The sequence below is a fragment of the Castanea sativa genome, chromosome 1 (assembly GCF_040712315.1).
Source record: "Castanea sativa cultivar Marrone di Chiusa Pesio chromosome 1, ASM4071231v1".
Classification (NCBI taxonomy): domain Eukaryota; kingdom Viridiplantae; phylum Streptophyta; class Magnoliopsida; order Fagales; family Fagaceae; genus Castanea; species Castanea sativa.
Genome location: NC_134013.1, coordinates 64,199,175 through 64,224,229, shown reverse-complemented (window position 1 = coordinate 64,224,229; position 25,055 = coordinate 64,199,175). Strand labels below are relative to the sequence as shown.

General features: G+C 38.7%; 2 protein-coding genes across 2 annotated transcripts; one reads left to right on the top strand and one right to left on the bottom strand.

Annotated features, from left to right (window-relative positions):
• LOC142632159 (uncharacterized) lies at positions 1-678 on the bottom strand. The gene has a single exon (XM_075806573.1). The coding sequence runs from the start codon at positions 676-678 to the stop codon at positions 1-3; it is 678 nt and encodes a 225-aa protein (XP_075662688.1).
• A 7,079-nt stretch (positions 679-7,757) lies between these two features.
• On the top strand, positions 7,758-16,331 carry LOC142640084 (4-coumarate--CoA ligase-like 9). Its single transcript, XM_075814180.1, has 6 exons — positions 7,758-8,916; positions 9,421-9,610; positions 14,561-14,706; positions 14,803-14,870; positions 15,702-15,804; positions 15,913-16,331. The coding sequence occupies exons 1-6, from the start codon at positions 7,912-7,914 to the stop codon at positions 16,036-16,038; spliced, it is 1,638 nt and encodes a 545-aa protein (XP_075670295.1). The 5' UTR covers positions 7,758-7,911; the 3' UTR covers positions 16,039-16,331.
• Positions 16,332-25,055: the final 8,724 nt, after the last annotated feature.

Here is a 25,055-nt window from a genome sequence, read left to right as displayed (position 1 = left end):
TCAGGGGCTTGTACAGATCCTCAACCAAGATAACCCAAGGTAAACCCTGTGTCGAGGAGGTTGCAAGGGTGGCAAGAGAGTCAGCATGCGTGTTTTTGCTCCTCGGGATGTGTTGTAGGGAGAAGGGTTCAAACCCCGGTTGCAAGTGCCTAACTTGATCAAGTAGTCTTGCATTCTCACGTCCCTGGCTTCCAGTTCTCCTTTTACTTGGCCTACAACCAAACTTGAATCAGAAAATATCTCCACCGTTCTTCCTCTCATTTTGTGAACCACAACCATTCCGACCAACAAAGCCTCGTACTTAGCCCCATTGTTTGTGGCTGAGAAGTAAAGCCTTAGGGATTTCTTAATGGTGATCCCTTCAGGAGATACCATGACCAACTCCACTCTCGATCCTCTTTGGTTTGCCGCACCATCAACATACACCTTCCATGATAGGGGTTCCATGAGGGAGATTATGCTAACTGATTTTCCATCCATGTTGGGCTTTTGAGTATTCTCTTCTAGCGAAGGCTCAGTGAACTCAGCCACCAGATTCGCGAGGACTTTGCCATTTATAGAAGTGCGAGGTATGTACTTGATATTAAAGGCCCCTAGGATCGTCCCCCACTTTGCAACCCTCCCTATGTAATCGGCCTTTCGAAGCAGTGATCGAAGGGGGAGTTGGTTTAGAACCATAACAGTGTGAGCCTAGAAGTAATGTGGGAGCTTTCGCGTAGCATGTACTATTGCTAGGATAGCTTTCTCCAATGGCAAGTAACGGACCTCTACCTCGTGTAGTGATTTGCTCACATAATACATTTGTTTCTGCACCCTGTCATCAACCCGTATCAGCACTAGGCTTATCGCGTGTGAGGCTATAGCAATGTAGGCGAATAAGACCTCCTTCTCCTCGGGTTTTGACATGATCGGCAGATGAGAAAGATACTCTGTCAACTGTTGGAAGGCCGAGGAACATTCCTCTGTCCATTCAAATCCCATCCACTTGTGCAATAATTGGAAGAAGGGCCTACACCTGTCGGCTGATCGAGAAATGAATCGGTTCAGGGCGGCAGTCATTCCGGTCAACTTTTGGACCTCTTTGGGATTCCGAGGGGACTGTAAATTGTTAATTGCTTTAATCTGATTGGGGTCAACTTCAATTCCGCAATGGGTAACCATATAACCCAGGAACTTATCGGAGCCTATGCCAAAAGAACACTTAGCGACATCGAGGAGCAATTTGTGCCTTCTCAGTATTTTGAAGATGTTCCCGAGGTCATCTATATGCTCGAATTCTGCTTTACTTTTTACCACTATATCGTTTATGTACACCTCAATATTCTTACCCAACTTAGGCTCGAACATTCTGGTCATCATCCTTTGGTAGGAAGACCAGACATTTTTCAATCCAAAGGGCATTACTTTGTAATGGTAATTCCCAGTGGGCGTGAGGAAAGCGGACTTTTCCTGATCGTCTAGAGCCAGGGGTATCTGGTGGTAGCCCTAGAAGGTGTCCAAAAAGCTCATCCGTGGATGTCCCGCCATTGTGTCCACCAATTGATCTATCTGAGGTGGGGGGAAAGGGTTCTTTGGGCAAGCTTTATTTAGATCCGTGAAATCCACACACATTCACCATTTCCCCGTTTTCTTTTTTACCACCACTGTGTTGGCTAGCCACTCAGGGTAGAATACTTCTTTTATAGCCCCAGCTTGCTTGAGCTTGAGCACTTCTGCTTTGACGGTGTCAGAGTATTCCCTAAATGAGCACTAAGGCGGCTGCTTTCTAGGGATGGCGGGCGGATTGATGTTTAGGCGGTGGCAAATGAAATCTGGATCCACCCCTAGGGCCTTGTAGGCGTTCCACGCGAATACTTCAATATTTTTTTAATGAAAATCTTCCAGCTCTTGCCTCTCTCGAGGAGGCAGCTGTGCACTGACCTGAAAGAACTTCTCCTTATCATCGCCAATAATGACCCTTTCCAAGCGTTTGCACTTTGCCCTTGCCCCCTTTATCCCGGCGATTAACATTGGCGCCTGTGATTGTTATAAGTCCTGCCCAGTAGGGGCCGAGGTCTCTGGCCCAGTTTGATGTCTGATTGTGGCCACCATGCACTGCCTGACCATAGATTAGCTTCCCATTAGCTCTTCAACTTGATTCCCAGATGGATACTTTACTTTTAGGTGTAGCGTGGAAGGCATGGCCCCCATGGCGTGGGGCTAAGGCCTTACCATAATAGCAATGTAAAGGGAGTAGGCATCTACTACGATGAAGTTTACCTCCAAGACCTCAGTGCCTGTCTGAACAGGTAGTCAAATTTGGCCCTTTGGAAAGACAACCTTCCCATCAAACCCTATTAGAGGGGAATCATAGCAAGTCAGGTCCTCGAACCTCATCTTCAGTCCCTTAAATAGGTTAGGATACATGATCTCTGCGCCACTGCCCTGATCAATTAGCACCCTCTTCACATTGTATCCACCTATCCGAAGAGTGACCACCAGGGCATCATCATGTGGCTGCAATGTTCCGGCCTTATCCTCGTTCGAGAAGGTCAAAGTCAAGTGGCCCTCCATTCTGCTCCTCTTCGGATCGGGGTACGAGCCTTCGACGGACGGCCGAGCCACCAACATCACCTTGGACGGCTAAGAACCAGCCTTCCCAGAGCAGTGAAAATGACACTGATGGTACCTAGAGGGGGTCCTGTAGGAGCATCTCTCCGAGCCCTCGATCCTACCTGACCACCCTATCCATTGGGTTGATACAAGAATTGCTTTAACTTTTTTATCTTAACCAACTGCTCCAAGTGACTCCACAACGTCCTGCAATCTTTAGTAGTGTGTCCCTACTCCTGGTGGTATTGCCAGTGAAGACTTTGGTTGCGCCTCGAGGGGTCTCCCCCCATCTTGTTTGGCCATTGAAAGTATGACTCATTCTTAAATTTCTCTAAGATTTGGTGCACTAGCTCTCGGAACACAGTATTGACCACTTGATTAGTAGCCGACCTAGAATGCCCCGTGAAATCTCTCCGAGGTCGATTGTTATTGTACCTCTCCTACCGAAAACCCTTTCTATCCTGCGGGACCACCTTAGCTTTCCCTTTTCCCTGTTGTTGGTCTTCCTCGACCCGCTTATACTCATCAATACGGTCCATGAGCTGACGCACACTCCTAACCAGTTTTTTGGTCAAAGACTTTCTTAGATCATGCTTAGCGGGCAAGTCAACCTTGAAAGTCCTTATAGCCACGTCATTAAAGTTCCCATCTATCTCGTTGAACATCTTCTAGTACTTATTGGAGTATGTTTCTCTCCCTCTTGCATGGTCATGGACAGCAGGGAATCCAAAGGCTGAGGAACTCTACTGTATGTCACGAATTGGGCCCTAAAAGCTATAGTGAGCCCCTTGAAGGAACTAATGGAACCTTCTTTGAGACCATGGAACCATCTCATCACCACGGGCCCCAAACAGGATGGGAACACCTTGCATATCAAGGTCTCATTCTTCGAGTGAACAACCATTCTCTAGTTGAAGTGGCTAAGATGTTCCACCGGGTCCGTCCTGCCATTATACATGGTGAATGTGGACTGGGTGAACTACCGAGGAAGTCTTCTTACCACTATCCTGCGGGTGAAAGGTGACTTGGAAATCTGATTCAGGGCCCTTCTCATAGCGTTGTTGCCTAGTCCTTTGTGAGATGGGCTTTTCCCTTTCCGCCTATCTTGGCGCCTCCTGTCGTACGAAAAAGACCCACTGGAAGGAGTCCTTAACCTGAGACGATAGTTATCGTCACTATCATCACCAGAAGAATGGTCAGGACTCGATGGAATTCCTCTGCGTTGCTTGCGGTGTAGTCTTCTTTGTAGATGGTCTATCTCCCACTGCAAGCTCCTAGTATTTTCTTTGCGAGAGATGTGACTCCCACCTTGAGACTAGCTCCTACTAGTTTGAGTAGTGTGTACACTGACCTTATGATCTCCCCTACGCTCAAGGTTGAGGATGTGGCCGTGACGTGGTGAACCCACGAACTCTTCCCAGTTAGGTCCTGAACCTACCGTGGCTGAATGTCGATCCCACCAACGCTCAAGCCTCCCTATAGATAGTGTTAATTGTAAGGGCGCGTTTTGGTCCCTAGGCCCAAAGATGAACAGGATTATGGCCTAAACGGCCCAGCACAATGAATTTGTAGAGGGTGGGCTTGAAGGCTAGGTCTTCCCTAAAGGATCAACGCGCACAATAGATCAAGGGTCACGGGAAAATAAGAAAGACTAAACTGAATATAGAGAAAATCACTCCTCAGCAAAGTCCGAGGAGAATGGTTATTGAATACATTCCTTTTCTCAAGGCTACAATTTTTGTTCTAAGTTGCTACAGTATCATTTCCGCCATCCCCCCCCCCCACTATATTTGAGGGTCTTTCATGTTAAATAGCCTCCTTTGGATGATCTAGGCCCTCCAGCTGTTGGTAGCTCAGGCCACTACTTGAGTGCTTGTTCCATCAGACAACTTCCCAAACCCCTCCTGAGTCACGACAATCAAGGTAGCACTGTTCAGGGATTTTCTCCACATAAATGCAGTCAGGAGGTTTGGTAGGAAGCTTTAAATATGGTGGCAGTCTCCATCCGTTCAGTCAGTACTGACACCTTCCCCAAAGTTCCTTTTCCTCAGTGTGGTCTCTTCTGATAACGTGCCGCTGACGTAGCCTTAATGTCTGAGGATGCAACCTTCTTGGAGCTGCTATGGCCTCCTCGGCCTCTGTACAACACATGGCATGTTCTTTCTATTGAATTTCCGTTCCTCACATAATATATTGTATGTAAGAAAACAATATTATCTTACACTCATTTATATCTATTATTTTTCATAAATATCTATAATTAATGTGAAAGTAGAAGTGTACACATTTTAAGAAACTTTAAAAAAATGTCGAACATATTATTATTATTATTATTATTATTATTATTATTATTATTATTATTATTTTGGAAAGAAAGAGAATGTTAATATTTAAAATATAAAAATAAATTTGAAAATATTAATTAAAAAGATAGTACGAAAGAGTGTGAGACTATAGAAACAATTTATTTAGTTGAAATTGAAAACTTTTTATTAAAAGTGTAGAAAAAAAAAGTCAAAAGCTAATTGAATATTACAGTGAAATTCATAAATAGTACTAAAAAGAAGATAAAAACTCAAATAAACAAAAACTTGTATCACATCCCAAACAAGCTCTTAGAATATCTTTACACGTATGAAATGAGTAATGTTAAAAATACATAAAAATGTATAACTTTGTGCTATTACTTATTATATAGTAAGTTATAAATAGTAAAAGTGTAATTCACAACTCATCACATGTCGAGTGATTACACAAACTATTAGCATTATTAGAGCAATTGCATCAGTGGGTGCATAAGTGTGTATAATAGAAAAAGTGCTCAAATTTACACATTTTTGTTCAAAAACTGCCCACATCAGTGGGTGCATAAGTGTGTATATTTACACATCTGTTACAGTAACCGTGTAAATATACACGGTTATTGTAGCTTTGCAAATCAATATTTTATTTTATTTTCTCTCTCACCGGTCAGAGCTCTCTCTTCTTTCTCATTTCACTCTTTCTCTCCTTCTCCCACTCTTCATCTAAAGATCACAGCCAATCAACCATTCACCCACCAGCACCACCACCATTACAACACATAATATCCCAACCAAAAAATCAATGGAAAATCAAACAAAAAATTAACAGAAAATGGAACCCAAAATCAATAAAAAATCAAACCAAAACTCATGCCCTAGCTATTGTCGCCGTTGCCATGGAAGCTTGGGTGGAGTGTTCGCTACTGCCATGAGAGAGTGAAGATTTGGACCACTGTTTGTGGCGGTGTTGCAACTAATCTTTGCTGCCACGGATGATGGCATGGCAAAGGATTTGGGCTCTTGGCCCTGGATGGAGCTCAAGGTGAGCTATGACTATGGCTGATCTGAGAGAAAAAGAGTTTTAGAGCTAGATTAGAAGGTTGGGCCATGGAGAAGAGAGAGTTGTTATTCTGAAAAATGAGAAAACAACAAGGTAGAGAGAGACTGTGTGTGTGGTGGATATTATAGGTAGTGGGTAGTAGGTAGTAGGTAGTAGATAGGTGAGTAAGTTAAATAATAAAAATAAATGATTGTTTAAAAAAAATATAGTGTATAATAGATTATTTGTTGTGGGTGTTTGTATAAATTATTTATGTAAAATAGAAAAAATAAATTATTAGGGTAAAATGTTAAGGGTCTGGTTAATGTGTGCCTTAAGGCACACATTAAGTCATCAATTTTTGAAAATATTTTTTCGAGAATTAAAAAAACTATCAATATTTTTTCAATTTTCAAAAAAATATTTTCAAAAATGACTATTTATTATGTGTCCTTAAAACACACGTTAGGAAAATCCAAATTTTAAACATACTCTAAATAAGGCCGACAGGCTAAATCTAGAAAAAACAGAAGAAAATAAAGAGGCACATTTCCATAGACAGTACTTTCCAATCTTTGTTTGGAGCTTTGATGCAAGAGCTGTAAGTGCCCATTTGGTTGGGCTTTTAGGGGCTGAAACGCAGCTTTATGTAAAAGCTGGGTTGCTTTGGGCGTTTGGTGAAGCAAAAACGTAACTTTTGGGTAAAAGTTGCGTTTTGAGCCAAGGCAAAAATGCCCAATCTGTTTATGGAGGTCTGAAGGTCCATAAATAAAAAGTTCAGCAGTGTTTTCAACTATCCGTTGGGCGAGTCCGAAAATTACCAAATTACCTTGACCTTCATTCCTCTCATCTCATCTCTCTGCTCCGCTGGGTGAATCTTCTTCCTCTTCTTTTGCTTTCTTCGTCTTCTTCTTCGTCTTCTCTGCTTCTTCCTCTTCTTCTGCTTCGTTCGTCTTCTTCTTCGTCTTCTCTGATCTTGGGTGTGTGGGTGGGTGGGTGTGTGTGTCTGGAGGAACTGAAGATAAGAAGATCAGGAGATAAGGACAAAGGAGATAAGAACGAACAAAAGATGTGGAGGAGAAAAAAGTGAAAGAAAAAAAAAAGAAAAAAGAGTTTTTGGGTTTGGTTATGCAACGTAGCAGAAAATATAATGAGTAAGAACACAAATTATTTTACAATTTTTTTTTTAAAAAGTTGTGATGTTATAGAGTATGTAGTGGAGAAAAAATTATGGGTACTAGAACAACTCATTTAAAAGATAAGTGTTAATAAAATTTTATTTTACAAAGATTAATTTTAAATTAGTATTGTGAAAATATTGTGACATTTTATTATATCTCTAAACTTCTTAAGTTAGTACTATTTTTTTTTAGAAAAAAAATAGTACTATTGACATAATATTTTTATAACAATTTCATAATAAGGTTTACATAGTAAGTTGTTATTAGTTCTCATCTAGACCTACTAGTAACATTTTTTTCCTACTATTAACAACTTGTTATATAAACTTTATTGTGAAATTTTTGTGAAAATATTATATCCATAACTTGCATTAAAAGAGATAATTAAAACAAAAAATTCTTTTTATATAGATATTGTTTTTTTTAGTAATTTACCCTTTAAACTGCCACTTTTATAAGTGCTAGCCAAACACTCAGCTTTTTCAAAAAGCACTTTTTAACAGTTTTTACTAAACACTCAGCTTTTTAAAAAATCACTTTTTCATTAAGCACTTTTTAAAAACTCAATTTTTTTATTATGTACTTTCTCAAAAAATCCAACCAAACTCAACCTAAGTCGGCTAGGTGACATAACCTGCAGTCACATCACATCTACATAATTGGTATCATTTCTCTCTTTGAAAACACTTTTCTACTTTCGATACCCCCAGCTCGGATCTCAATTAACTACGCAAATATATTACAACTCCTAGGTTGTTCTAAATTCTTTTTTCAGTAATCACAGCCAAAATTTCAAATGGACCAAAAGAAGCCTCCCATCGATCCAGAGAGTGGTTTCAACTCAGAAACAAACACTTTCCACAGCCTCAGACCCCCAATCCATCTTCCACCACAACACCTTCCTATTTCAGCTTCTGAATACGCTTTCTCGCTCCGAGTGAACTCGCCATGGCCTGACTCACTCGCTCTCATCAACTCCTCCACTGGTCAACGCGTCTCGTACTCCGAGTTCACTCGCAAAACCAAAACTCTAGCCTCCTATCTTCACTCCGTCCTCGGACTCTCCAAAGGCCACACCGCTTTCGTTCTCTCCCAAAACCTCGTCCAGGTTCCAATCCTCTACTTCTCGCTCCTCTCTCTTGGGATAGTCGTCTCTCCGGCTAACCCACTCAGCACCGAGTCTGAGATTTCAAGCCTAATCCAACTATGCAACCCAGTGATCGCGTTTGCCACTTCATCAAGCGCTCACAAACTTTCAAACATTTCTCTCCGTTTCAAAACCATTGTCCTCGACTCGCCCGAGTTCGACTCAATGATGACGAGTCCGGTACAAATGATCGAGCCCGTCGAAGTGAGCCAGTCCGATTTGGCGGCGATATTGTACTCGTCGGGGACCACCGGGAGAGTCAAAGGAGTGATGCTGACTCACCGGAACCTGATTGTGAGTGTCGCCGGTCCCTACTCTTACCGGACGGAGAGGGAGTCGCCTGCGGTGTTCCTATACACGATGCCTTGCTTTCACGTGTTCGGGTTTTTCTACAGCTTGAAGTCGGTGGCTATGAGCGAGGTGGTGGTGCTAATGGAGAGGTTTGATCTGAGGAAGATGTTGAAGGCGGTGGGGGAGTTTAGAGTGACCCACGTGGCGATGGCCCCGCCGGTGGTGGTGGCCATGGCCAAGACTGATGTAACGAAAGGCTGCGACTTGAGCTCGTTGGAAGGAGTTGCGTGCGGTACGGCTCCGATTGCAAAGGATGTCATCTCCAATTTCTTGGCCAAGTTTCCAAGAGTAGTCTTTGTACAGGTATATATGTGTATATGTTACTATTTATGTCTGCCTCTAATTCAACCTTTATAAGCATAGCTATTCATAAGTTTATTTGTATTTTTTTTAAGAGAATTATTTTTTGAGAGAGTTTCGGTGATCGCTATATATCGAACTAAAACACTTAATTGATTTTTATTATTCTAGCCGGAGATCAAACGCAAATTTCTTATTCGACATCAAAAAAACTTTAGAAGATTAGCTAAGTGAAAACAATGATTAAACTTTGAAGTAAACGGAAGTTTAATTATATTGATGAGGAAGGAGAATTTTACTAACGTTTGGAAAAAGTTTTATTGGAAATATTCTCGATAAATTTTTTTAATTTGTTAACCAACCCTTCTTTTAAAGGTTTAAATATTTAATCTTCTGATATTTAAAACAAATACTTTTAGAATTCAATTTTTTTTTAATTATTTGAATTATATATATATGAAAAAGAAAAGCTGTGAGATTTTGAAAATAAATAAATAATGGATGCAGGGTTATGGGCTAACTGAAACAACGGGGTCAGTGTGCCGAACAGTGGGTCAAGAGGAGGCTTTTCACTGGGGAGCAACAGGAAAACTTTCAGGTGGTTTTGAAGCTAAAATTATAAACCCGGACACAGGGGATGCTTTGCCACCGGGCAAGCAAGGGGAGCTCTGGATTAGAGGACCCTCAATTATGAAAGGTAAAGAAACTGACAGATGAAAGCAAATTATAAAAAGAATCCTTGACTTTGACACTTGTATTGTGCTGCATTATCACCATTCACTGACCACAGTTATGACAGGGAAAGAAATGGACACAATAAGCAACTCTTTTATCACTTATCAATATCATTCACTAAGCACAGTTTGCTGCACTACTCATGGCTATCATATCTTTCAAAGTTAATGATTAAGGAAAATACCTTCCAATAAATTACACTACAATATATGAAAGTATTTTCAAATTATTTACTTTTGAAATGAAGACAAATATAATGCTATCTCTTGTATTTAATTCTTCGCATGGTTAGTTTGCCTCAGATAGCTCGATGTGGCAATCTCTGGTATTTAATTCTAGCACAGCTTTTGTGTTCAGCCTGTTAGAAATACTGAATTGAATAGTATTGTATTTCTCACTGAAAGAATATACATGAGTGCCTTTATATAGGAGGCATATGAGTGCAGTACAAGTAAATATGAGTGTAGTACAAGTAAGAGTCTTGCCATACAAGATAAATACAAACAAATAAACTGTCTGGGCTTTCACAAGCCCACAACACTATATATGTTAACGGCCCTTCAAACTCAAGGTGGATGTGAGACCAACTGAGGTTGTCAACCAAAGTACGAAGGCGTCCCTTAGGATGTGACTTGGTGAAGATATCCGCAAGTTGATCCGCAGGAGACCGAGATTAGGCTGAGCATCATGGACAAGATGATAACGGATAAAATGACAATCGATCTCGATGTGTTTAGTCCGTTCATGAAAGACATCATTGTGAGCAATATGAATGGCACTTTTGTTGTCACAATAAAGAGGAGTAGCGAGAGGATGTCGACACACCTAAGTCTTTGAGAAGCCATCGTAGCCAAAGAAGCTCGGATGTGGTATCGGCAAGGGCACAATATTCCCGCTTCGCACTAGAACGGGCCACATGAGTTTGTTTCTTGCTTCGCCAAGAAATCGCAGAAGAACCAAGAAGAAAGCAATAACCAGTGGTGGACTGCGATCGTGGGATCTCCCGCCCAATCACATGACGAAATGCACGGAGAACAAGAGGAGACCGAGCAGAGTAGAAAAGACCATGGAAGAGAGTGCCCTTTAGGTACCGAAGAATGCGCGAGAACAAGGCATAGTGAGTCGATCGTGGAGCAGCATGGATATTGGCTCACTCGGTGAACAAGATAGGAAATGTCCGGACGAGTAACGAGTGAGATAAACTAGGCCGCTAACCAAGCGTCTTCGTAAAGAGAGGGATTAGACAATGGTTTCCCCCGAGGAGTCGGATGCGCATTAAGCTCGACCGGAGTGTTAACGATCCTTGCTATCGGTGAGTCCAGCTTCTAGACAAGAGTTCGAGAGGCATACTTGGCTTGAGTAATGTAAAGTCCATCCGTAGAACGAGTGATTTCAAGACCCAAGAAGTAGCCGAGATGTCCAAGATCTTTCATCTCAAACTGCTGACTGAGAAAATCTTTGAGTTCTTGAATGCCACTGAGGTCATCACCAGTTATGATCATATCATCCACATATAAGAGAAGTAAAATAGTGCATTTGTCAGTGCGACGAAGAAATAAGGCAGAATCATAATGATTGGCCATGTAACCCAAACGAGAGATGGTAGAGCTGAACTTGGCAAACCAAGCACGTGGAGCTTGTTTAAGGCCATAAAGTGCACGTCGAAAGTGACAAACCTTGTTTGATTCAACAGAGAGACCAGGAGGAGGTTGCATATAAACTTCTTCACTCAAATCCCCATTAAGGAATGCATTTTTGATATCCATCTGGAAAAGATCCCATTTGCGCGGCAACGCCAAGAGGGCACGAACAGATAAGATACGAGCAACTGGAGCAAAAGTCTCTTCATAATCAATCCTATACTCCTGTGTAAAATCTTTTGCAACAAGACGAGCTTTGTAGCGCTCAATGGACCCATCAGAGCGAGTCTTAATCTTGTAGATCCACTTACAACCAACCACAAATTTTCCAAGGGGGAAAGTGACCAAGTCCCAAGTATGGTTTTTAGATAATGTATCAATTTCCTCTTTTATTGCAATCTGCCATAAAGGGCCAGTGGAAGCCTCACGATAGGTGTGAGGCTCGTGCAGTGTAGCAAAGGCAGTGTAACAATGATAGTCAAGTAAATGTGCAGTAATAGACCTTACCCGAGTTGAGTGACGAGGTGGAATGTCTTGTGCATGATCTTCAAAGGAAAGCAGAGCAGGGAACCAGGGATCAAGGTTGGGTAGCTCGTCTTCGACTCCGTTCATCTTCCACTTTGTTCATTAAAAGGGGAACTAGGAAAGGGATCAAGGATTTCCGGTGGTTGGACAGAAGTTAATAGGAGAATCGGGGAGCAGCTACAGAGGATCAGGATCAGCTATAGGAGGGTCAGGAGAAGCTACAGAAGGAATTTGCCTCTCATCTGGAAATAGATCTAAGACAGAAGAGGAAGATAAAGAAGCACGGAAGTGAGAGAGCTCGACAAAGAGGCGATGTTCCCAAAAGACAACATTACGGGAGACACGAAGACGATGAGAAATAGGATCATAACACCGATACCCCTTTTGAGTTTCGCCATAACCAAGAAAACAACAAAGTCTTGACCTAGGCTCAAGTTTGTTATGCTCATGTGGCTGAAGAAGAACGAAACAAGCAGAGCCGAATGAGCGTAAGTGGTGATAGTCTGGAGGTGACCCAAAAAGGCGCTCATATGGAGTTTGATTTGGATGACAGGATCGGGAATGCGATTAATAGTATGAACAGCATGAAGAGCAGCTTCGCCCCAAAAAGGAGCAGGAACTTTGGCAGAGAGAAGAAGAGCACGAACAGTGTCAAGAATATGACAAAGTTTTCGTTCGGCTCTACCATTTTGCTGAGAGGTACCTGGACAAGTTAGTTGATGAACAGTGCCATAGGAATGCAAAACAGCTTGGAAAGCATATTGAGTGTACTCAAGAGTATTATCAAATCGAAAAATTTTGATACGTTTAGAAAATTGAGTTTCAACCATTTTTGCAAAATTAGGATACACTTGCAATAATTCAGAACGATGTTTCATATTAAAGATCCAGCTATAGCGAGAGTAATCATCAACAAAGACAACAAAATATCGAGATCCACCAATACTAGAGACAGAGGAAGGTCCCCAAACATCAGAATGAATAAGGTCAAAGATATCAGTGGATATAGATTCACTAGAATTGAAAGGCAAAGCTGGTTGTTTTCCTAATTGACATGAAACACAATCAAAATTTTCTGTAGACATTGAACCTAGCAAACCTCTAGAAGCCAATTGTTGTACACGGAAAGAAGATGCGTGACCAAGTCGAGCATGCCAAAGAGCAAGAGAAGGAATAGAGGAAACTGCAGCAGCTGCGGCAATAGAAACAGGAGCAACAAGTGGAAGACGAAGGTTGTCCACGGGAAACATACGCCCAACTCTAGGACCGGTCCCTAGCTCCTGTCCCGTCCTTGGATCCTGCACAATACACCCAGAATAATCAAATATGATTCGATAACCCAACTCAGCTAATTGGCCCACAGAAAACAAATTGTAAGAAAGGTCAGGAACATTAAAGACCCCAAAAACGAAGAAGTTGGAGGTTGAAACGGAACCCATATTATGACCAGACATTGTAGAACCATTTGCTGTGCGAATAGTAAGAGGGTGTGGTGCAGGTTTAAGTTCAGAAAATAAGGACGAGTGAGGTGTCATGTGATTGCAACAAGCAGAATCCATAAGCCAAGAGGAAGGAGACATACCGGACAAGGCCGAGAGAAAGAGGAATAAGATGCATTACCAACCATACGAATGACATTGGCGATGATGTTTTTAAGGTCATCCGTGGTCATGGTGAAAGTGCGACCCGAAGACTTAGACTGCAAAGACGGAGCCATTGGTTGGACACTCTCAATGTTAGCAATAGCGGAGAAGAACCCTGAAATGCTCGATTTATCATGCGCTGAAAGCAAGTCTCAATATTATGGCCAAAACGTTTGCAAAAATTGCAAAAGCGTTTACTAGATTGTCTGCGATGATTGTTGTAAAAGGAAGAAGACCTGTCCTTATTCTTCATTTAGAAGCAAAATATGCAAAAATGGATTGCAAAAATGAAATCTACGCGAAAAACTGAGTAAGGAGAACCTGGACTGAAAAAGTCAACTCTAGAAAAGTCAACGGTCAACGGTCAAAGTCAACGGTAGCTGACGTGGCAGGCTGACGTGGCAGATGACGTGGCTAGGGCTGACGTCAGCAGGATCAGTATGGCACGTGGAGGCGCGTGGAGGTGCGTGAGCAAGCGCGTGGCGGCTTGGTTCGGCACGTGGAGGCGCGTGGGAGCGTGAACTGCAGTGCAGAAACTTCTGGCGGCGCGTGAGGGCACGTGGAGACTCCGATAACTGTGAGGTTTTCACGAAAAAGATAGATCGGAGCAAGACGATCTTCGTGGTACCTTCGGAAAATTTTTCGGAGCAATATTCACAGCGGTGCCGAAAAAGGCAAGGTCTTGCCGGTTGTTCGGACTCCTCAACGGCGGGCCGCCGCAGTCCGAACCCGAGGACGATGTCCGAAAGACTCGAAGGTTCAACGGCGAAAGGCTGCGGCGATTGTCGTGATGGAAGCAATATTGAGAACGGAGTTACACGAATAAAGACAAGACCGTTAAGAAAAGGTCGGAAGCGGGGTTCGATACCGTGTTGAAAAATTGAATAGTATTGTATTTCTCACTGAAAGAATATACATGAGTGCCTTTATATAGGAGGCATATGAGTGCAGTACAAGTAAATATGAGTGTAGTACAAGTAAGAGTGCTAAACAAGTAAACTAGTTGGGCCTAAAGCCCACAACACTATATATGTTAACACAGCCTTTTTGTAATTTATAGTAATTCTCTACACGCACTATGTTAGTTCTGTGATGTTACTGCAGGTTATATTGGTGATCCGGAAGCAACTTCTGCCACTTTAGTAGAAGGTGGTTGGTTGAGAACAGGTGATCTTTGTTATATTGATGAGGAAGGTTTCCTATTTGTTGTAGATAGGCTTAAAGAATTGATCAAATACAAGGGATATCAGGTATGCATATTCTTATTTTTCTTTTTATAACAGGCATATGTTATTTCTTTAAAGAACACAACTAGGAGCTCATGCATTGGTATATACATTTTGCAGGTAGCCCCTGCAGAGCTGGAACATTTGCTTCAGTCCCACCCGGAGATAGTTGATGCTGCTGTTATACCGTAAGTTCAAATAAATTTCTCATGGTTTACAAGTCACTTTTGGTCAAGGGTTCATTCATTACAAGGCTTTATGGATGTTACCTTGCCCTTTGAATGATTTAGGGTTGTTTGGATACAGCTGAAAACTGAAAGCTGAAAACATGGTAAACAAATAGTTTTTAAATGTGTAAATAGTACCGTACGACCCACTTTTAATTAGTAAAGAGAAGTTTGTGGGTCCCGTGTACTGTACACGAGACCCACAGATGTGCTGAAAAGTCAGCAAAATGCGGCTTCATGCACAGTAACATGAACAGTAAACTTTGTCCCTCTGACCCGTGCTGCAGCAGAAGAAGAAAAAAAAAAGAAAACAGAAAACGCAGAAAACTCAAGACGTGGACGCTATAAGCTGTATCCAAACCAAGCTATAGTACCATTTTTCATTCCTTAGGTGCGGTTTGGATAGCTAAACGCTTCCAGCGTTCAGCGTTTCCAGTTTTTTTTTTTTTTTTTTTTCTTTCTGCACACAGATTTCAACCAGGGAAAGAAGGTACTGTTTATTACTGTGTGGGTATGGTTTATTTACTGTTCATGAACAGTACACGCATTTTTCAGTTTTTAAAAAAAAAATTTTAAAAATGGGACCCGCAACACCATTCACACATTTAAAAATTATTTTGCTACAGTGTTTTCAGTTTTCAACTGTATCCAAACGGACCCTTAATGTAACATAATGCCATATATAAGTGCTATATTTTTCTTTTGTAGAACTAATGTGGCATTTTCTTATTGACCATTTTTAAAATTGTGCATGTTATTTGATTATTAAAAATTCATAAAATAAATTGGCAGATACCCTGATGAAGAAGCTGGTCAAGTGCCAATGGCTTTTGTGGTTAGACAACCTCGAAGCTCCCTCGGCGAAGCAGAAATAATTGATTTTGTCGCAAAACGGGTACTTCAAGTTCTCTAAGCTGTAGTAATTAACATAAAAGTTGAATTGATAAAATGCTCAATATTTTGTTTTTCAAAATGAACCATCTTCTTTTTCTCTTGATAACAGGTTGCACCATACAAGAAAATAAGACGCGTAACGTTTGTGAATTCCTTACCCAAGAGTGCAACTGGAAAATTATTGAGAAAGGATTTGAGGAAGATTGTTTCTGTTAACTCTTCTTCTCGGTTATGATTTCTTGTTGGGGCAATAGACAATAAATAACAAGAAACTCACCCATCATATCTGATGATCATTACTCAATTTAGATTGTTGGAATTCAAAGTTTTATGAGAAATTATAGCACAGTACTAAGACATTGTGTGCATTTGCACACAACTCAAAATGACTGAAATCATGACTTAAAATTGCGTTTTCAATTATATTTAGACAGTGTGTAAGTGAACACATGTGCAACATAATTTTCCCTCAGTTTAACTCTCGTTTCCCATATGGTTATCAAATGTATGAAAATAATTGTGTTTTTTTTGGTTGAAGGTACAATTCACATAATTCACTAAAGATGTTATTTACAACTACTAAAGTATGCATTTTATGGATAAAATTTTTGAACAACAATTTTTATTGCTGTCGTCAAAGAAACTTATGGACATTATGGGCCCTTTTCTATTATAATCATAAAAATTCTGGTGCCATAAACTAGTGCACAAGTTTGTGACACCAGATGAACTCAATGTTTTTAAGTATTTTTTGACTATGTTTGTACCACTTAAAAGAAAGTAGGTGTAAATGCACCTTTACTCCCTACATTTTTGGCGTTTTTCTATTTTAGTCCTTATATTTTAATTTTACCACTTTTAGTCCCTAATCCAATTAACGCGTTTCATTTTGGTCCTTTTCGTCAATCAATCGACGAAAATTGCTAAGGCGGCAACCGGAGGAATTAAAATATTATAAAAAATGCCACATTACCCTGACACGTCAGCATATAAATTTAAAAAATTAATTTTTTAATTTTAACAAAATAATAAAAATTAAAACTAAATTAAAAACTAAAATGGATATAATTAAAACAGAAATTAAAAACCTCAATTACTAAATCATTGGATCAAATCGGTGGTTGCTGGGTTTTGGTGATGGCATTTCGGTGGTGGGTTTCGGTTGTGGAGTTGAATTGGTGGCTGGATTTGGTGGTGGTTTGTTTCAGTGTTTGCTGGATCCATTTGGTGGTGGGTTTCGGTGCTTGCTTGATACGTTTGGTGGTGAGATTTGGTGCTTGGTGGGTCTGTTTGGTGGTTGGGTTTCGGCGATGGTCTTTTTGGTGGCTAGGTTTCGTTGGTGGCTGGGTTTTGATGGTGGCTGGGTTCTATTCGGGGTGGTGGTGGCCGTGCCTTTGGGTTTTGTTTAGGTGTTTGGTGAGTTGGGTATTGGGTTTGGGTTTGAATTGCTCGGCGATGGTCGATAGCAGGTTGTTAATCAAGGCTGAGGACGAAGAAGAAGGCGGCGGCGACGGTGGTTTTAGCTCGAAGCCTAGGGTTTTAGTGGAGAGGAATTGGCAGTCGCTGAAATTGTCCTCCTCATTCATAGCCGATGGACTTTCTCCCAAGTCTAAATCTCTGTATACGAAGCTTCCCTCTCAGCCTCTCAACCTCTCTGTCCTCAAATTGGATGGCTCTTCCTTCGGTAATTCTCTCTTTTTCTTCTATGAGGTTGTTTGGTTACCGAGAAAATCGATGAATGTGGAAAATGTGCTTTTTTTTTTTGGTTTCTAAATTAGGAATAAACTCACAACAACTACATATCAAGTTAATGGATTATGAAGTTTTTTGATTCAGGATTTGAACTTATTTTTCCAATTCTTTTCCTACAATTTTCTCGGAAACCAAAACAGGGTTAGGGTTTATTTATGCTGGACTTGAAGTTGAAATCCAAAACACATTTCAAGTTTTCTCTCATGGATTTTGAAGTAATTGAGGTTTTTTAATTTTTTAATTCTGTTATTATTTTTATTATTTAGTTAAAATTAATTAATTAATTTTTTAAATTTATATGCTGACGTGTCAGGGTGATGTGGTATTTTTTATAATATTTTAATTCCTCTGGCTGCAACCTCAGCAATTTCCATCGGTTGATTGACGGAAATGACCAAAATAGAACGCGTTAATTGGATTAGGGACTAAAAATGGTAAAATTAAAATGTAGGGACTAAAATAAAAAAACGTCAAAATATAGGGACTAAAAGTGCATTTATAACAAGAAATTACGAGGAATATTTAAATTTAAAGAATAAGAAAATGAAGAGTAGGATGTATGATGTATTTAAAACTAGATAGTTAAAAAAAAAAAAAAAATCTTTTGCTTGAAAATTTGGCTAAAGCTTGCAAAAAATGGATATGCAGGAATGCTCTTAAGACTAAAGGGCATTAGCATTATCTCTACCCTTCTTTCCTTTTTAGCCAAATTCAAGAGCACCGTAGTAAAAACTAAAAACTCACCAAAAAAAGGTCCAACATTCATCTTACCAATACTATATGTTCATTTGGGTCTACTTCTTTTGCTAGTTTTTATGTAAAATTTTTTAAAATTTTATATTTTTAAAATTATTTTTTCAAAGTAGAAGTATATTTTAGCATACTTTCATTAAAAAGCTAAATAAATTAATCTCAAACCAACGCTACAATATTTGATAAGTAGCTTTTTGTATTTTTTTTTTAATTCAAACTTTCTCATTTCTCTATTCTAACCATTTAAAAAAAAAAAAAAAATCCCAAAATAGAGGTTCAACTAACAATATAGTACCATGCAATAAAATAAATATACCATTTTATTGATTACATAATTTTGTAATTACATTTGATAGAAAATAAAAGAAATATATTACCTTAGTCTTGGATACAACCTAGGGAAATACAGGACTTTAATTGATTCCTAATTACATTATAAAAATAAATATTACATAAAATAAGACCTAGTCTATAAATCATTGATCTAAGATCTAAGGTTAAGTTACGGAGCGGGAAGGGGTTAGACATTCACCTCGCCTAGTTAACCAGTCTCCTAAAATAGGATGACCATGGTCATGTCATGCAATCATCATCCAAACATAAAATAAACAATAATCATAAACAATAATTAAGGTTTTGATCATAAACCTTATATTGGACCATCATGTTCATAATAGTTTTCCCATATCATCAAAAAGATAAAAAGGTTAATAATAATATCTCACAATCAATATATTAGAACTACTTGGTCAAAATGTATAACTTGCATGCAATATTGATTTTGGATTTGTCGCTTAAACTTTTGAGGAGTGTACATGCTCAAACTTTTGGTTAACTATTTTTTATGATAACACTTGTTTTTTTGGGATTAGATCTAAGTGGATTATAATTTATTATAAAGTTGATGTATAGACTATAGATATACGTTATAATATAGCATATTCATCACATAATTCCAAATGTTTCATGCATCACGTTTCCACATGATAGATTAAAATAGTGGAAATTGTCGGTCGTGAATAAAACTATGTGCATATTTTTCTGAAAATTTTAGGTTGTGTACAAAATTTTTTTGTGTATAATATTTCTATGCAAAATTATAGAGATATTGATTGTTTGTTTGTGTATAGAAATATTATACACAAACTATAGAGAAAAATTTCTCTATAATATTTCTTCTATAGAGAAACTCAAACCGTACACAAACTATAGAGAAATTAAAACTATACACAAACTATAGATGAAGAGAATGGTGCTTGGAAAAATGATTTGGTGCGACAAGTTTTCCTACGTCATGAAGCTGGTATAATTTGTGGTATTGCCTTAAGCATTAATCTGCCAACGGACAAGCAAGTTTGGGCTCCGACAACCAGTGGTCTCTTTAGTGTCCGAAGTGCATATAAGCTAGCCATGGAGATGAGATCAGTTGCACCGGTGGGGGAAGTGAAGGAAATTCTAGAAGTACCTCTGGAGCTGCAATATTCCACATAAGATCCGCCACTTTCCTTGGAGGGCTTGCAGAGATGTGCTGCCCATGAAGGAGAACCTGGTCAGGCGCAAAGTGCTCTTGGATAGTTGCTGTGATGAATGTAATATGAAGGAAGAAACTTCGGGCCATCTTTTTTGGCATTGTCAGCGAGCTTGTGATATCTGGTGTATGTCTGATTTGTTTCGGGAATCATTGGTTCATCACTTCGGGTCATTCATGGATATGCTATGGTATGTGGTAATGGTAGCTCAGTGGGATCATAGCGGGGTGGAGAAGCTGATTGTGGTGGCTTGGGCGATTTGGTCGAACAGGAATGAGTGCAGAAATAGGGGTGTGAAAAAATCCTGTCAGGCCTTACTGTAGGGGGCGTTGGAGTATTTAGGTGAGCATCAAGCCTGTTTGGAGGATCCTGTGAGTCCGAAGCAGCCAGCTGAAGCAGTGAAATGGATGCCTCCCTCTCTGACCCACTACAAAATCAACGTGGATGGTGTTGTGTTTAAGGAACAGAAAATGGCAGATGTTGGGATTTTGATAAGGGACGAAGAGGGTCGATTGGTTGGTGCCTGTTGTAAGAAGATTGAAGCTCCCCTGGGTGCCATTGAAGCCGAAGCAAAGGCCGCTGAGTTGGGTCTGCAATTTTCTAAGGATATGTCTATTTAGGATTTCACGCTTGAGAGTGATTCTTTGACACTAGTCAATGCTTTGAGGGATTTGTCTCCCTCCTTCATCAGTTGCTGCTCTGGTCTATAGTTCAGTAGCTGCTTTCCATTCTTTTCGTTGCATGGACTTCTCCCACGTTGGGCGCAATGGCAATAGGCCAGCCCATTTACTTACAAGACATACTTTAGTCATTGCAAATTTGTTTGTTTGGGTTGAAGAAACTTTTTATTTTCTTGAACAAGCTCTTAACCAGGATGTTTTTGTCAATTCTTCTAATTAATAAAGTTTAGTAGTATTTCCAATAAAAAAAAACTATACACAAACTATAGAGAAATTTTGTGTGTATAACATTTCTTTTTTTTTTTTAATTCAAAGGATTGATTGTTTGTGTATAGTTTCAGATGAACAATGTTGATTTTTAGGATTTGGGTCTTTTGTGGATATATATTCATTTTGTTGAGAATGAGATTTTTTGTTGTTGAGGAAATTAATTAGGGATTGTTTTATTATCGATCGGTTATTGTATTTAAGTAAAGGTGATAATTGTATTAGACATATGTTTGGAACAAGGCTATTTTTGTGTTATTTTATATTATATCTTTAAACAAATTATCAATTTCATAATATAAAATACATTTTTCAATGACATAACCAAATTTTATTTTACATAATTACTATTAATTAGTAAAAATGTTAGCATAATAGTAAACATTATTTTTAAGAACTAAACATTTTGTCATAATGCATCATACTAGAATGCATTCCACTAAAATATATCCAAAAAAGAAAGACGAATATATTCTCCTAATAGAATTTCCAAAGCTAGGTAGAAAGTAGAATTACCGAACGCAACATTTTAGTCTCCTCTCCGCATGTGTAAGATTTAAGTCCTACAAAAAATTATATATCTCATATGTACATGCTCATATTTAAGAAATAAAATCTTAGTTTTAAAATTAATGTTTTTAACTTCATTTGAAATGAGTAACTCAAATAACACTTCTTGTTATTTTACTTTGAGTTTTTTTTTTTTTTTTTTGTAATTATCAAATTATTAAAAAAAATGAATGAAAAGAGAGAGAGAGGTGTATTATTTGAAAAGAAAGGAAAAAGAAGAGAAAAGAAGAAATTCCTGCTTATATGGAGAAAATATTGGAACCTCCTGGAGGACCGCTGATGTGGTTCTCCCAGCTCTTGCCAACCAATAGGAAAATGACACCTATCCATTTTTTTTTTATTTAGCTCCACATCAGCACTTATTCATTACCTTAACTCTTGTTAGCAACTAAAACCAAGGTTAAAACTAAAACAAACTTAGCAACCCAAACCTTCTCACCGTGTTAACCCAAAATCATTTGTACACTTCTAAGTTCTAACCCAAGTTCTAACTTAGCAACCCAAACTTTCTCATCTAATTTCTGAAACCCCAAATTTTATTTTACCCGCTCAATCCTCTTCCCTCTCCCTTCCCGCATCATTGGACGAGTCTTTCAAACAATCTTATGCTGGGCTTTCTTTCTTCTCCCTTGGATGAATAGTGAGTACGATTGATTGTAAACTATGGCTGAAGTGGTTGCTGGAATCCACACACCACCATTGCAACTAACCAAGATTGATCATGCAAAATTAGTCGATGCAAATGATGAGTTGTCAATGACATCACATTGTAATGAATTAATGCGCTCAGTTTATGAAATTTTCATGAGAAGTGCAGCAACAACTCGACATACTAAAATGTGTAAAAGAAAAATTAGAGAGATGATAGAATTAGTTGAGAAAGATATGGAGGTGTTAAGTGTGGCAAGAGATGATGGTGAAAGAGAAAATAGTTTTGTTGATAATACCATCTCTGGTGATGTTGAAAAGACAAATTGCTCACTCAATAATTTGCCTATATTAGATCCCCCCCCCCCCCCATGTGTGCGACCCAAAGGAGTCACAAATGCGAGAATGAAAAGCAACATAGAGAAGCGTAAAAGGAAGGCATTAAAAGATATTACGAGATCAAGTAAGTATTTTTGTTTTTAAATTTTAAATTGAAAAAAAAAATGTTAGTTCAATGATTCAATTATTTATTTGTTGTGAATAATGCCCAATATTTCCCCTCTTTTTTTAGAAAAATTGCGCACAAGAGGACTTCCAGCAAACTCTGGTCATGTTAGAGAAGGTATTGGCTTTTATCTATAAATAATTTTACACAGTCAAGTGACTCTTTAAACTTAGATAACCCAAGTTTGCATTGGTCAAAATTTTTTTTTACTACCCTTTATTTGTAGACACTTACAATTTTTCTTATATATATATATATGTTATCTTGTCTATATTACCTTTGGAATAGTTGTCAATAATGTACTATATGTAGCCCATAAGTCCTATGAAAATAACATTATTACTTGCAACTCAGCAGTAGGGTCTTTTCTTCTGTTTCTTTTGTTTGGGTTAGAAGAGCCTGCAACTCAGCAGCCCATGAAGCTGCAAAGCTAGCTCTAAGAACCCCCTGGTCTATGTGTTTCACTAAGGATAGTCTACCATTGGAGTTAGTTGAAGTTTGTAAGGCAGACTTCCCCCCTGTTCTGCACTTTTTTAATGAAGTTTCATTGAAGTTTATCAAAAAAAAAAAAACATTATTACTTGCATTGTCAATAATGATAGTCCTATGAAAATAACACTATAGGCCTTACAACAGTTGTCACTAATCCACAAATCTCAACATATGCATCACAATGTACAAGTTTATGCCAGCCGATGCACCCATCTACTGTACCCATGGATGAGAACTACAATAATCAAGTATGATCTAAGCCCCTTGCATCCTTTTTTTTATTTATTTTTAAATGATCATACATTTTAATCTCTTATAGTATTTTATAGGCATTCCATTCTCTAAGCATGCCAATGACCAGTAGTTCAAATCATTTTCAACTATCAAATCAGGTACAAGTAAAAAATAAAATAAAATGATTTATGCACTTGTATTTCATTTTTATAAATATCTACCATTTGATGTTGAGATAATTTTAATGTAGATCCCTTTTTCTTATTGGAGCGGTGTTTCTCCAAACATTAGCTTAATAAGCATGCTTCAAAGTAACGATTGCTTGAATCATTTAAGTCAGGTAAATACTTGCTATTTTAATTTTTTGTATTCCTCATTAGTTATGTTTATTTATTTGTATCAATAGTTATCACTTTGTTACTAATAACTGAAAATGTCCATATCTAATTTTGCAGAATTCTTTCTTAAATGGTTTTACACAACTAAATCCAAGACAAAAGTGATTTGACTTGAAAGATTTTTGATGAGTATTCAACTCTGAAGATTCTTGACAAGTATGCAACTAACAAGTATAGATTGATGATGAGAGGAGTGAAAGCTATAGGAAATGTTATTTTTGTATATTGAAGGCAATGAAAATAGGCTGATTTTTAGGATATGTTAGAATACATTCATTTTTGTATATTTTCTTTTATTATGCCTTCTCATCCTCTAGACAAAAATTGTATTGTTCAACACTATTCTTCATCCAATGGAATATAACTAATATAAAAAAAAAGTATTTTCATTTCAAATGTGCTTATAAGCAATTTCTTGTGAACTGTAAAGGTGTTTCATTGTTTGGTTTATGTGTGCTCAGTTTATGAAATTTTCACAAGAATTGCAGCAACATCTTAGATCAAAAAAATACCAAGCTTAAAGAAAGCAGGTGGCTTGTGAGGAATGGGTCTAATATACCACTCAAACATCTTGCTTGGTTTTCCTGCAGTGATCAACTTCTTCAGCATCATAATCTAAACTCTAGCACTGTGTCTAACCTTATTGACCATTCTGCACACACCTGGAAACTTGATTTAATCCGTTCCCTATACCCTCATATTATTAGTGTTGAAATTCTTAAAACCCCCATCTCCAAGGTAGATGCTGGCCAAGACAAATTGTTGTGGAAACATTCCAAGTCTAGTAAGTACCAAGTGGAAAAAGCCTACAACCTACTCCTTGCTGACTATAATTCTATGTCCTCAGCCCACACCAGCACTTTTAGTATACCCGTTGCGGGCCATTTGGAATCACATGAACTTGGTTGTGCATGAAGGGAAACACCTTGACCTTATGGAGGCTAGTCTAACTATTCAATCTTTGATTTGCAGGTATCAGGTAGCTTTCAACAACCAAAACACTTCTGAACACTAGCCTACAAGGCATAAAAACACGCAATAAGGATTAAGTGATACTTGACAGATGATCATTAAGATAGCAGGTGCAAGGTTAAGGAGGAGCAAAAGGACTGGTTATGCCTATGAAGCAAAAGACAGGTAGGGGAATCTCATTTTCAATGGTGTCTTAAGTTGTGGAGCAGCAAATGCCACCTAGGCAGTGCAGGAAGCGGCTGTCAAAGCTAGGAGCCTTAGTTTTAGCCGTGTTCTGGTTTTAACCAATTGCAAGAGAACTATGGAAGTGGTCAACTTTACTAGAAATCCTCGTTGGCAAGAGCAGAACATGATGGAGGATCTTTTGTCTTTGTATCTTTTTGTCCATTCTATGTTTGTTCCTAGGCTCATAGTTTGTGATGTATATAATCTAGCTTTTCAAGCAGCTTTAA

What these genes read in the sequence shown, in the direction of transcription:
- LOC142632159 (XM_075806573.1), bottom strand. Translation starts at nt 678, where the DNA reads ATGGTTCTAAACCAACTCCCCCTTCGATCACTGCTTCGAAAGGCCGAT.
- LOC142640084 (XM_075814180.1), top strand. Translation starts at nt 7,912, where the DNA reads ATGGACCAAAAGAAGCCTCCCATCGATCCAGAGAGTGGTTTCAACTCA. An exon ending in TCAAATACAAGGGATATCAG is followed by an intron (nt 14,707 to 14,802) that starts GTATGCATATTC and finishes TACATTTTGCAG; the next exon opens with GTAGCCCCTGCAGAGCTGGA. An exon ending in TTGATTTTGTCGCAAAACGG is followed by an intron (nt 15,805 to 15,912) that starts GTACTTCAAGTT and finishes TCTTGATAACAG; the next exon opens with GTTGCACCATACAAGAAAAT.